The sequence below is a fragment of the Tenrec ecaudatus genome, chromosome 2 (assembly GCF_050624435.1).
Source record: "Tenrec ecaudatus isolate mTenEca1 chromosome 2, mTenEca1.hap1, whole genome shotgun sequence".
Taxonomy (NCBI): Eukaryota; Metazoa; Chordata; class Mammalia; order Afrosoricida; family Tenrecidae; genus Tenrec; species Tenrec ecaudatus.
Window position 1 is genome coordinate 135,994,166 of NC_134531.1, and position 14,529 is coordinate 136,008,694.

Genomic DNA, 14,529 nt, shown 5'->3' on the forward strand with positions numbered 1-14,529 from the left:
GCATTCATCAATTCCTCACACATCCCACCCAACCGAAAAGAGTACAGTCATATGGCCCCACATAGCTGGAAGGATTCATAGAAACAATCTAGCTGTGTGCTAAGGAGAAAAGAAAATGGGATGCGTTATGTTACTGTGTAACAAATCATCCCAAAACTTAGTGGCTTCAAACAAGAATCTCTTTCTGTGGACTAGGAATTTAAGGGCATAGGCTAGGTGGTTCTGTCTTGGGGTCTCACATCGGGTTGCAGTCAGATGTTGGGCGCCAGGCAGCCATTGAAGGCTTGACTGGGCCCAGGCTCTACTTCCATGGTGGTTGTACACATCGTGGCTAGTATGGTTGCTGTCGGCCAGAGGTCTGTTCCTCTAAAGTGAGCCTTTTCCAGTGAGCTGTGCTTGAGTGACTTCAGGCATAGCAGCTAGCTTTCCCCAAAGCTTACACGCCAAGAGTCCAAGAGGTACAGTGCCCTTTATGACCTAGCTTTAGATGTCAATCTCAGCCACTTCCACCACACTGTTGATCCAAGCCCAGATTCTATCTGGGAAACTGCACAAGGGTGAAGGATCACGGTGGATTATTTTAGAGACACAAGGTCAACTGTATCACTGGCTCAGGTCTCCAAGATAGAGATCATGCAGTCGTCTACCTAATTGATTAGCATAGGTTGACTAAATTAGGAGAAAAGACAAAGGGGAATTAAACAGAATTTAAATTTAATTTTTTTTACAAAACAACCTTATCGCCTTCAAAGTACTCTCCATTACACTTAATACATTTGTCAAATCTGTAATTCCATTCTTGGAAACACTTTCAAACTCATGTTTGGATGGCTGTCAGTGACAGCACCTCCCTCGTGTTTTTCTCCACCTCTTCTACGTGGTCTATTAGTTGTCCTTTCGGGTCCCTCTTCATTCACAGGAAACAAAAAGAAGTTACAGAGTGAGGTCAGGTGAGTAAGATCCATGGGGCAAGAGATGCGTGCTGTTTTTTGCCAAAAACTGGTGCACTGACATGGCTGTGTGAGCAGGTGTGTTGTGGTGGCAAGCCTTTCCCTGGTCTGCCACAAATCAGGTCTTTTTTGTCTTACACTGTAATGCTACCTTTTCCGAACCTCTAAATAGAAAGCTCGATTAACAGTCTAACCTGGTAAAATCAACTCCAAATGCACTACTGAAAGTTCACATTTTCATCCATCCATGAAGTTGACGGGCGTTCAGAACAAGGTTTGTTATCGCTATTTCAACTTATCTGGAACAAGAAAACCACTCATACACTTGAGTTTTTGTCATAGTGCTGTCCTTGTAAACTGTGTTCAACATCACACTTTCTGCACCATTTTTCCTGAGCAGGAAACAAAATTTCACAGCTGCATGCTGTTCTCTTAAATCGGCCATCACAGAAAAAAAAACAAGATTCGAGTGAAACTGCTTTAGATTCACTGTAACCGGAGAACGTTCCCAGGTGGTGCCACTGGGTGCACTAACTCAGAGAGTTGCTTGATGCTTGCCTACAAGCACATAAAAACGTTTACTCTTTAGAAGACCAGGAAACTGGGTGAAAGTTGCTCAAGCCAGCTGAGTTAGAGAAACATGTGCCTTCCATCATACAGATCATGGATGTATTTTAAAAAGGCAACAGACCAACAGGTATTTTACAGAGAGAACGGGGCCCCACAAACCCCTGCACAGCAGGGCTGGGAACAGGCGAGGTGAGCTCAGGACTGGTGTCTGCGAGCGGATGCGCGGCGGATGGGCGTGGTGTTCTTGGGTGTCTCATCTTCTGTCATCTCGGCAGAAAGCTCTTCCTCACTGGACTCATCACTTGAGAAGACAATTTTGGGTTTCCTTTTAGACGCCCGCGGCTGGGTGTTTGGATGGCGACGGCCAGTACGGCGGGTGTTGGGCGTCACAAAGTCATTGTCGGAAGCAGCAGAGGCCACGCGCTGGCATCTAGAGACGACAGAGTGTTTCTTGGTGGCTGATGGGGCACTCTGGCTCCCACCCTGGCCAACCTCAAGTTCTTCTACTGCCTCCAAGCCCCGCGTGTGACAGGCGCGCAGCTTCTGCTCAAATTCATCTATCAAAGTCTTGCCCTCAGGCTTGGCCCCCCGCCGCAGCTTGCCCACAATCAACAAGAACGCACTGAAGATAGCGGGGTCCGACAGCTTATCCCCAAAGCAATCAAAATTGTCAAGCATCTTCCGCAGGCCTCGTTCTGTGAGGGGCAGCTGAGACACGCTATAGGCCAGGTCCCGGTATTGCCTCTCAGTTCCGGCAGTGCGGAAGCGCTGACACAGCTTCTCCACCAGGCTCTGTCTGCATGTCCTTGGTGATATAGGAGAGGAGCTGCTTCATGATGGTGTGGAACGGCTCCTCCTCCACCCCACCCTCTGGGTCCGACAGGCGGCTGATGATGTCCGGCAGGAGGTTGTAGATTGCGTTGCCCTTGTGGGAGAGCTCATTGAAGAAGTTCTTGGCCAGGGCCGCGATCTGAGGCTCGGGGTCGGTGAGCAGCACAGCCATCTCGCTCACCTGGCCCTTCACCTTCACCATGTCCTTCAGGATCAGGTGGGTCATCACCAGCCCTGCTCTTTTCCGCACTTGCTGAGCCGGATCTCAGAGGCGAGCGTAGAGGTGAGGCGTCCAGGGGTCCACCAGGTTGGGAAATCAGATAGCCAGATCCCCAGCGGCAACCATGAGGTTGGAGCGGACAATGGGGAGAGCAGACTTCAGCAGGGTGAACAGAAGCCGAAGCTGGAATTATGCTGGGTAGGTTCTCAAGAAAGGCACAAACCTCTCTTATGACTCACCTCCTTATTGTGGCACAAATAAATCCCTATAAAATTCCTCTCCAAATCCCTACAAAGTACCTCCCTAGATCTTTCCCCAAATTAAAGCCATGAAGATACTAAGAGGAAAATAATTATTTTTAATGTTTGGGGCAAGGAAAGAATTTCTTAAACTACCTATATATTGTAATGCATTACTTGTAAAAATATTTTAAACCCATAAGCAAAAGAGACCATGAACTTAGGAAAAATTACTTGAAACATAAATCCTACCCCACAAAAAAAATATTTTTTAATCACTGAAAACAAAAGTATTAAAAGAAAAACAGGGAATTTCCAATTTAGTGTATCACCAAAACCAAAAGCCTATTGACTTCAAGTAACTCCACCTGCTGATCACCCTCAAAGCAGAGCAGTACTTACTGTTCCAAAGGATTTCCAAGGCTGTTCTGGTGGCACTGTGGGTTAAGCATTAGGTTGCTAACCAAAAGTCAGTAGTTCAAACCCAACTGCTCCAAAGCAGAAAGATGAGGCTGTCTGTCTGCTCCTATAAAGAGTCACAGCCTTACATAGGGTCTCTTAAGAGTTGCTTGCAATGAGTGATCTTTACAGAGCGATCTTTACTGACACATCTTTCTTCCAAAGGGCAACTGCTGAGTTTGAACCACCAACTTTTCCACTCTCAAGCACTTAACCATTGCACCACCAACATTCCTTAAACATGTCAAAACCCTTCTAGAATGTTTTTAGCAATTAAATAAAAATGTAAGATAAGACACAAAAAGTATCAAACATTAGAAGTAGAAAGTAAATGAGTAAGGTGATACTAATTTCATAGATAGGAGACAATGAAAGATAAATGCTCCCATGTAAGAAAGTCAAGCAGCAAAACTACTTGTCCTGCAGAAACTTAAGACTGGGGTGCATGGTATGACCAAATCTAGGTCTGGATGTCAGTCTGCATGAGAAAGCACCCTCTTCAGACTCTGCTTCTGAGGTACGCAATACCCTTCATAACCAGACCAGAAAACCCTGACTTGGAAACTCCACTAAGCAAACTGGACTTTACCTTAAATACCTCTGAAGCAGAACTAAGAAACTGAAATAATCCCTTAATTTTAAGATTAAATGCCCTAGCGGGAGAACCAGATGATTGTTATCCCAAGGTTGGGGGATTGGTGGTAGTTGGACTGTGTGTGGGTTTGGACCAATTGCTATGAGCCTGGCCTAAGAATGGCATAGAGAACATAGAGAAACCATAGTTACATAGAACAAATGAATGGACTTTGAGCCCTCACTTTATCTTATCCCTAATACAAGAACTAGTTTTTGTGACATGGGTCTGCTCAGTACTCGCCCTCACAAGATCACTTAAGATATAAGTACCATCGCAAAGTGTTGTAAAAGAATCAGATGATGCCTGGCTATCATAAAAAATAGAATCTGGGGTCTTCTAGGCTTGTCTCAAAACAAGCAGCCATCTAAGTAGATCAGCCAAGTCAACTGGGAAGCACACTAGCCTGTGTGACCCAAAGATTATAAGACCCAAACCTGGAGGAGGGTATGGTACCAGTGCTTAAATTCTAAACATCCACTTGGTGAAACACTATGAATGATAGTAGTAACCCAAAATCCATTTGCCAGGTCCCTAAATAGATTATGCCTTGGGGGAGTCCCCAGTAACTAGGAATATGAACAGCCCTAATGTCAAAGTCCCCATAGTTGCAATAGAAAACTTAAATGATAAGATTATACTACTAAGATTAACCTTTTACACTGGGGTGTTTATTTATATAGCATTAACTCCTAGGGATATAGTAGATGTTGCATGTTTGGGCTTTGAACAGGGGAGTGACGGGGCTTCAACTTTGAAAGATTACTACAGGCAGTCATGTGAAAAATAGACTGGAGTGGGATAAATCGGAGACTAAGAAATCTATCAGGAGATCCTTCATCCTTGAGATGAGAAGTCACAGGGAAACCCACAAAAAATGGACAAAATATACGTGCGCTGTCTGTGTGCTCACGGGCCCCGCTACTGCGGGTTTAAGTCTGGGCAGCTGAGGAATGCGGTTAGCAAGATGAACAAAGATCGTGATGAGACTAGCAATTAACCAAACGCTGACTGAAACTACAGAGGGTGCCTCAAAGAACTGCTAGGAGCTAAATTACTTGAATGTGGCTGGATCAATTGGATCCATGGTGCAAAGAGTTAAAGAAAACACTAAAACACGTTATTGTTGACTTGGAGGCTGAAATCGCTCCGAGAGGCTGAGCCCTGGTACCTGACAGTGTAAAGGAGCCCCTACAGAAAGTAAGAGCATTCATTGCTCAGTGTGCCAGCCTCCAAGATTGAATTGCATCATGGTATTATGTGGTTTTTGAATGTGAAACTTGCCATACATTAGAAATCAGTTCCCAAAATAAGATCCTTTTTTATGAGGTAGTTGTCAGTAATGATGTACACGTTGTATGGATTTCTTTCCTGGAATGTTAAATATCTCACGAACGAAAAAAAAATTGGAGAACTGTAATAATTTAGTATGAAAAAAAAAATCAGACCCTGAGATTCCCTCCACAACTCCAAAGAGCCAGATACAAACACAAGTTAAATGTTTTTGCTACTGTGCACAAAGCACAACCACAAATGAGTTTCAATTTGGAAAGTGAATTCTAAGTAAAATGTTTTCAAGTCTTTTTAATAAACAGAGTTGAAGAGCAAAGAGATAGACCAGTGCACAGACACCATGGCAGCAAAGGCTGTGACACTACGACTCCCGTCCCTTCCGTGTCACCCCAGTAGTCCAGGGGACATGTGGGCTAGTCGCAGAACACCGTTTCTGAACCCGAAGGTATCACTTTTTGGATCGGTCATATGATGTACGCCTATCTTCTGAGAAAAAGAGAATACCGGGTTAGAAAATCTTCTTCTGGATTAATAGTTTCATGATTTCTGCTGGACACGATGTTTCAATAGCTAAAGCTGTTTATGCAATGTCACTTTTGTCTCCAAGAACAGTCCCACCATTGTAACAATGTCACAGTGAAGCTTCATTGAGGGGGGAAATGAATAGTCCAAATAATTAAGAACTCCACCCTCCAAAGACAATCCATAAATGAAATGCAGATCCAGAGACCATGAACCATTCAATAATGTCTTTTATTACATATGGGGGTCTGCCCCCCCCAGTATTCCCTTAATCTCTCCATACACAGGCAAATTTAAGGGTACTGTTGAATACATTTTAACTTGCTGACCTGATCATTGCCTAGAGAAGGGATACGTTTCCCTGAAAGCATGCTTAACCTGGAGGCCAACTCATCTGCCGACCACCGAGAACATGCAGATGGACGTGATAGACAGACTGTCCCCCATCCGAACCTTCATTCACCACCATTCGATATCCCTTGTTCAGGCCCAGGTCAGCTGCACATTTCTTGCCAACAATCATTAAATGTCCAAGGAGCTGGAGGGAAATAAAGAAAAAATTCTTAAGCATAATCAATTTAAGACTTCTGGCCATTAAACAATTAAATTAAAATACTGCCCAATACTTGGGAGATCTTTTAATCCTACTGAAGCATAAATTATACTAAACTCATTAAGATTGGATATTTAGTCACTGCTAAATGAAGCCAAGTTAAGAGCAACCAACAACTTTAGAAAACAAAATAGATACAAGATCTGCTTACCGTAATTAAAAATTTTTAATTATTAAATCATATTCCAAATGGTATTTAAGTTTTCTTAATGAATCTAGACAGTTTACTTTCAACAAAGCTAATTTTGTACACGTTAACTATAGTTTAGCTGTTGTGTCATACTCGACATCTTTTCCACTTAGAATCTAAAGCTGATAAAGCAATCTTTCTATAGTTTTTAGTAGGAGCCCTGGTAGTGCAGAGGTTACGAGTTGGGCTGCCATACACATGATTGGCGGTTCGAATTCACCACAGCTCCTCAGGAGAAAAACTCTTCCTTCTACTCCAGTAAATAGTCAGTCTCAGAAACCCACATGGAGTCACTGAGTCAGCATTGGCTTGATGACCACAAGTTTGGTGTGATATGATTATAGTGGCAAAAGGGAGACTATGGTCCTGTGTTTTTGCTCAGGAGCAACATACAAAGGGGCTTCAAAAAGTTCACAAAAAATACCATTATCTTTTTTTAGTTCCCGTTTTTTTTTTTCACAAAAACTTTAAAGCCTCCTAGTATATCACTCATGCTTACATTCAATAGCCAAGTCAACACACCCCTCTAAAGAAAATGTAGAGAATTTATTTAACAATTATGCAATCTACCAAAAGGAGCATTGTTGTTACTGTGGGCTGCCACCAATCCCAACTCATAGCAACCTTAAGTAAACCCAAATTTCCAATGCCCAGTGGCATCCTCTTTATCACTACATGGTCTAGTCCAGCATCACCCGTACTGTGCCAATCTCTCTCTCCAAGAGTATCCCACTCCTTGTTTGCTCTCTACTTCACCATACATGTGGTCTACCTCCTGCAACTCCTCCTCATGATGTATGGACTCACACCACGTACACCATACCATGAACAGCTGTGACCCTTACAGTTTTCATTGGCTAATTTCTGGAGACTGCCATGCTTTTTCCCTAACTGGTCTTAAGTTTGGAAGCTCCCCTGTAATCTCCATGGGTCACCATGCTGGTATTTGACATCTCACTGACCTCCTTTCTAGCATCAGAGTCACACCAGGCCCCCACAGTATGGCAAACTGACAGATGGTAGACAAGGATCATTTGGAAAAAATCTTAATTTAGGTTGGTACCCCCTAGCAAAACATTTTTAACCATATCAACAGCATTAATAGATGAAAGGTTATTGAACCCCTTCCTACATACTATCATGTTTCCACATTGAAGAAATAAGGGAAAATGAGTATCACTAACTAATCCTTGATTAAAACCTTTCCTGTTTAGGCATCTGATTTACTTGTTCGTTTAATAAGTATGCTTGCATAATTAAAAGAATTTTAACCTTTATACTTAAAATCAAGCAAAAGAACAATTTTGCAATAAAAATTTACTCACAAGTCTCACATCATCTCCTTCTGATCAAAAGGCTACCCCAGTTGAGGCAGAAAATCATCCCCAAAAGGACCCCAAAACCCCTTCGCTGCTGCCCCAAACGAAAGGAAGGCTAACTGAGGACTTGGGGGGGGGGGCTGGACAGTGTGCTAGTATTGCTTGCCAAATACTGTTTACCTTTATTTATTTCTTAGTGTGTCAAACTCACTGCCCTCAAGCCAATTCCAACCCATGGCAACCCTGTGGGCCAGGGAAGAACTGCCCTGTGGGTCTCTGAAGACCACACTTGACAGGAGTGGAAAGCCCGACCTTCTCCAGAAGCTTCCCACAACACTGGATGATCCTGCAGGAGCAGCAGAGCTCACCATCCTGGGCTGGTTGTTGGAAGCCATCAAGTCGATTCCAACTCATCGGGACTCAACGTGACAGAAAAGACCTGCTCACATAGGGCTGCCCAGGCGAGCATCGTTATGGGAGGAAATTGCTACGTCTTTCTCCCATGGCACTACTGCATGAACTTGAACCACCAGTCCTTCCGATAGGAGCTGAGCACTTAACCCCCAAGACTCCTCCGGAGCTTATTAAGGCAATAGAAATAAGCGAAATAAGTAAGTAAGTAAGTAAGAAGTGAAACGTCCCTCTCCTTTCCCTCTTTCCCTGCCATAGGAACCAGAACGCCCTCTCCTAAGAGCTTGTTGGAATGGTGGTGAGAGACTAACCCCTCCCTCACCACCTTCATTCTCTTGTCATGAGCATGCAGAAGCAGTGAATCAGTAGCTAAGGTTCTCTCTTTCCAACCCTTCTCTCTTTATTTTCTGCCTGAGAAGAAAGCTGGCAGCCCATAAGTAGATTTTGTGTTCCAATTAAGACAAGGTGCCTGTACACTGAGTCAAAAAGCAGGAACAGGATGGCCCAGCGTGATGCCAAGTATTGGCCACAGTGTCCTACAAGTACCCAGAAAGTACAGCAGATCCGGCAATGCCTGAGCTGGTCACAAATTTAATTATGGGTTAACAGTTTTAAAGGTGCTTTGTGGATCTTTCCTTGTAAAGAACGGTGACTCCCATGTTAAAGAGCCGACCTTAAAATTCCAATTTAGAAATTGGCTGAAAATGAACTTTCTATCTAGAGGCAAGAGCTGTGTTTGAATAAGAAGCCCTAACCTTAAAATACCATGATTTGTGCAACTATACTGAATGTTAAACATTAACATTCTGGAGGTTTAATATGTTCTTCCAGATAAGGTGGTATTTTACCATCAAACACACTCACCTTTGAACTCTATGACTTGAATTTAAAATTAATGCTCAAAAGTTTTTAAGTTTCAGGAGTAATTTCTCACTTAAAAGGGAACCTCTACCCCCTACCTTATAATTAAAATACTGCAAACTTTAAACATTCATTTTATTTTTTCTATTTATTCTTTTGTTGTAAAACACCATATACATATAACAATATAAAAGGAACAATTTAAAAGAATTATAAAGCAAGCATCCACATGCCTACCAGATCAAAACAGATCATTTACCTTTCCCCAGAAGCTTCCTGACTGAACCTCCTCACTCACTCTTTTCCACCTTTTCCCCACACTTCAGTTATCACAAATGCCTTTTCTCAGTTTTGGGTTTGTTGTTTTATTTTGTTAAGGAATCCTTCCCAACCCAAGGACAGAAATATTCTCTAACATTGGCTTCTAGAACTCTGTCTGTTGGGTATTTACTCCATCTGAAAGCATAAGCTCATCGTCCAATTTTATTTCTGGCTATGAATAGTAATTATCCCAACATTATTTATTAAAGTCTACCCTAAAATGATATATCTCGAATGCATAATTTACCTCAAAAATCTTCATGAGAAGGACAATATGCTACTGCCTACTAATTGGTCAGGACCTTGTTGCTTAGTACTGTGCTCTTTTGATATTTAAGTGTCCCATAAGACAATGTAAAGCAAAATTTGCCTTTTTTGCTTAAAATAAAGCAAATAAAAGTTGGAATGGGGTTAGTCACAAATTAATTCCCAATCTCTGTCCTATGAAGAGAAATAAAAAGGATCACAATATCCTTTTCCTTTGCTGGGGCAGTGTCCTACTTGAGCTAGCAGATTTCTTCAATACACTTTGCTTTAGCACCCATGTCGTCAGTCAGTCATCATCTCACTAGAGCAAGTATCTAGCAGGGACATAGCATCAGAACTCATCACACTTAGCTTGGAGGTTATGATTACGGGTGAGCTCAACGTTCTGGTAATCTATTTCACAAGCGTTCGCCCTTCTTCTGCAGAGCGATGTGATGCTCCTGCCTCTCTGGGTATTGTAAGACTTCGGGGCACCGGCCTTTGTCAAAATTAGCAGCCCTTCAGAGCTAACGACTCAGCAAATGAGAGAGGTTGTGCTCCAGTAGCACTCAGTCAGATGCTCTAGCCCAGGGGGCCTCACGCTTTTTAAACGGGGCCAGTTCCCTGTCCCTCAGACCCGCTGGAGGGCCAGACTCTAGTTTAAAATAAAACCATGAACAAATTCCTATGCACACTGCACATTATCTTATTTTGAAGTAAAAAAAACAAAGGGGGCAAAAACACACGGCCGGCCAGATAAATGTCCTCGGCGGCTGCCTGTGGCCTGCGGGCCGGCCGTAGTTTGAGCACACCTGGACTCTGGCCCTAGACCATGGACTGCCAGCCCTGCTATAATTTGTGAATATTGTAATCAAGTTTTGAGACACACTAAACATGTATGTTTGGAGAACTTAAAAGGTTAACTGTCAGTGATATAAATGGCCTGTGTGTCTCTTGGATAAAACTCAAACCAAACTAACGCCCTGCCATCAAGTCAATTTCAACAGCAACTAATAAGACAGGGCAGAACTGCCCCTGTGAGTTTCTGAGACTATAACTGTTTACAGGAGTACAAAGTTCCATCTTTTCCCATGGAGCAGTGGGTCATTTCAAACTGCAGACCTTTCTAAGTGCGGTCTAATGTGTAACCAACTACATTCCAAAGGCTCCTGATTTATTAGACTGTGGAGTTTCATAGATTAGTGACTCTTTTATGACTGTTTCCATACAAACCACCCTTAAAAGTCATTTTCTTTCTCAGAAATTCAATAGATTTCCCCCTCCAATTTAATAAGCATATACCAATTCCTGATCTTATGACGTACCAATATATTTGTCTGAATATATTTATCAAATTCAAACAATACATTTCATTTAGGTACTGATGGGTTTTCTGCTTTTCCTCACTCGTGAAAATGTCATAACACATTAGGGCAAAAATTAGTTTCCCAATTTCAAAAGCAAGACAATGGATAAACTGTGTTAAGAAATTTACTTACACTTTCATCATCATCTTCTGCGACAGAAATCTGGGAAATGTACTTCTTCGGTATCACCAGAAAATGTGTTGGTGCTTGTGGGGAAATGTCATGAAAAGCAAGGCACTAAGGAAAAAACAGTTTTAGTTAATCACTTGGCAGACTAAGCTTAACTTTCTTTATAAAAGAATTCGTTGAGCTCTAATTGCATGCAAGGCATTGTACTAGGTGCAAAGAGAACAATTAAATGTGACAACACATGGTCCCAGGGGCCTTTTCATGGACCGTGCAGTCCAGTGAGGACAAGTTCAAATAAAGATATAAGCACCAAAGGTCGTACCTGCTACAAAGAAAAGGGAAGTGTGAAACTAAAGAGTCTATCTGGAAAACCTGATTTAGATTGGCAGTGACACAGTGGGGTTACGTCTTGGGCTACAGCTCGCAGGGTCAACAGTTCTAATCTACCAGCCACTGTGCCAAGAGACAGATGTTTTCTGGTCTGTAAAGATTTATGAATCTATTGGAGTTGCGGGAGCAAGCACTGTATACAGGAGAGGATAGGGAGCCCTAGACCTGACTGTGATTACCCAACTCATTTTAAAAGCACTTTAACCATTAAAAAAAAGAAAGTATTCTAAAATTGCTTGGGGTAATGATTGCATATTTCTTGATATGATTGATAAGTATTGAATTGTATGTTATGTGGATTATGTGCCAATGAAACTGTTTTAAAAAAAGATTTACAAAGTCAGAATTCAACAGGGGCAGTAATACTCTGTCCCATAAGGTTACTAAGCATTGGAGTAACTGGGCCCTGTTTACAACCTAGTAAACCAGGGAAGGGGGCCAGGGATTTTCAGCTGCACCAGGTCTCCAAGTGATTCCACTCGTCAGCCTTGCTTGGGAACCTAGCGTTTAGCTTTGATAAGTTTTGCAATTACACACTCGTCTGATATTTCATCAGTACTTTATTCTTCCCACTTATTTAACTATTTAAGAAATACACCTATTCTCTTTTGTAGCTTTGAGGAGGAGTAGCATTTAGACAAATGAGTTACTACAGTGTGCACATAAACATTTTACATGCGTGTTTTTAAAATTGCCTTGCTCCCTGCTTAAGGGGAAAGCTGCTCGGTGGAACCAGTCTATGCTTACCTGTTTCAGATGTAAATATACTGGCTATGCTACACACAAAAATGCTACATTTGGACTGCTTCATGACCTTATACTTGGAGTTCGGGGATTCAAAACTCAGTACTTCAAGGATCATTGTAAAAGGCCGTAGCAAATGTTCTGAAATATGTTCTTCCTAAAACAACGGAAATTCCTCTAAACAATGGCAAATTTGCCTCTAAGAAACTGAAATGAGAATACATTTTGGCTCTCGGAACCAGAGTAGCACGGGTAATCCATATTTCTTCGGTTAATTTAAATTTGTGGTCTACAAAATGTTTCTATCTACATCATACACCCTCCTGTCCAATGTTATCTGAAATCTAAACCCATAAACACAACCGTCTACCAAATAGTTCATCTCAAAGTCACATCAAGTCCACCTTCCTAAAACTGAATTTCGTTTATAAGGAAATTAACAAAACCCGCAGGAGTCCGAGTCGGACCACGTGCAACCGTCGGGTATAAACCTGCTTCCTGTTGAAAGCGAAAGGAGCCATTCCTCTCGGCAAACGTGTCAACTCTTCAGCCGGAGGCCACCAGCCTCGGCCCGCGCCCAGGGCGCGGGAGATGGCGGAGACCGGGCCCTGGATCGGGTTTCTCCGGGTCAGGCAGAGGGCGGGCGAGATTGCGGCTCCCGGGCGCAGGCGAGGGCGGGCGACCCCGGCAGGGCCTCGGCGTGGCCCCGCGCGCGCAGGCCGGACACCGCGGGCGGCCTGGCCCGCGCCCGGGCTGATAACGAGTAACCGGAGCGCCGGCACGCGCCGGCAGGCGGCCTCCGCGGAGCCGCGGCCCTGCCCGCTGGCCGGGGGCCCGGCCCCGAGCCCACCTGCCGCGGCCTTCCCTCCCCCCCGCGCCCCCGCGGGGGGCTGCTCCGGCCGCGCGGGACGCGGCGCCCGCTGCTCACCCGGTCGTCCTCAAAAATGATCTTGGCTGGGATTTCTTTGCGGATGATCTTCCCGAAGATTGTGTCGCCGCCAGGCCGGGCCACCTGAGCCTTGGCGATCTCCTCGGCCATCTCGACCTCCGGGCGCGGCTGGGGAGGGAGGAGGCGCGAGGCGCGAGGCGCGAGCACGCAGACCAGCCTGCGCGGGGGTGGGGCGGGGGGGGGCGCCGCCCGAGCTCCTCCGCGCGTGCGCACTGGGAACCGGCCGGCGGCTGGCGGGGCCGCGCGGGAGCCCTCTGCCCGCTCTGCAGAGACCAGATTGCGAGACTCACCTTGGAGCCCCTCACTGACACCTTTTTATGCCCCCTTCCTGTTTCTTCCGCCCTTGCCCGCCCCTCCCTGTTTTAAAGTCTCCCGTTGTGTATAACGCCCCAAGGAATGGAGTTACTGATAAGTCCATTCTTCTCCTGCTTTATGGACGCGTGTAGAAAACGCTGAGTATTGTACTGCAAAATTTTATCATCTGAATGTGCTGACCACGTTTATTGGCGAAGACACCATACCAATTCCCTGGAATTAGGGCGCAATGAAATATCTTTGTGTTGATTTGCAGCGTTTTGCTTGTTGGCTGCAGAAGGCGTTGGTTGGCTCCAGCGCTTAACTCATCTTGCATCACTTTTTTCCCTTCCCTGACTGAAGGTTAAAATCACTTGGGAAGCTTTTTCAAATCCCCCATCCCCTGATCACACCCTACATCAATTGAATTGTCATCTCTGATTATGGGGTCTAGGCTTTGGTGGTTGTAACTAACCCTCCCCAAATGATTCCGATCCAAATGCAAAATCATTGTTCTGGAATTATTCCTAGCAGCAACTAAAGGAATGTCATATGCCCAAGCAACTTTCCTTGACCACTCCCCACCCCCTCCCCATATCTCTGCTCCCTTTTTAAGAGTCATTTCTTTAAACGGAGTGTCCACTCCTTTGCCATCATTCTTTTCCTAACCCATCTACCTCTTTTCAGGGTCAGAATAGACCAACACTTACAAAACCCTCTGGGCAAGTCCTGTTCTGATCCGGTACTATCTTTCTGAATCCTTTGGTTCCATTGATCATTCCCTTTTCAGCAAGTCGCTATTCTTCTGGTTTCCCCCCATCTCTTCTCAGCTCCTCCACCCCACCACCCTGGTCCAAGCCACTATCTCTTGAAGTAAGTCAAAAGTTTTACTACTAAGATTACAGTTTATACAAACAGTGGTTGACTCCATTAATACGTTTTAACATGTTTCTGCAATCAGTGGATGGCTGCAGACA

General features: G+C 44.1%; 1 protein-coding gene and 1 pseudogene across 1 annotated transcript; one reads left to right on the top strand and one right to left on the bottom strand.

Moving 5' to 3' along the window:
* The first annotated feature begins 4,886 nt into the window (after window positions 1-4,886).
* Window positions 4,887-5,145, top strand: LOC142440110 (transcription and mRNA export factor ENY2 pseudogene; annotated as a pseudogene).
* Window positions 5,146-5,930: 785 nt separating this feature from the next.
* HINT1 (histidine triad nucleotide binding protein 1) lies at window positions 5,931-13,426 on the bottom strand. The gene is made up of 3 exons (XM_075541495.1): window positions 13,238-13,426; window positions 11,179-11,283; window positions 5,931-6,256 (listed from the first exon to the last, which is right to left on the bottom strand). The coding sequence occupies exons 1-3, from the start codon at window positions 13,346-13,348 to the stop codon at window positions 6,092-6,094; spliced, it is 381 nt and encodes a 126-aa protein (XP_075397610.1). The 5' UTR covers window positions 13,349-13,426; the 3' UTR covers window positions 5,931-6,091.
* Between the last annotated feature and the right edge of the window lie 1,103 nt (window positions 13,427-14,529).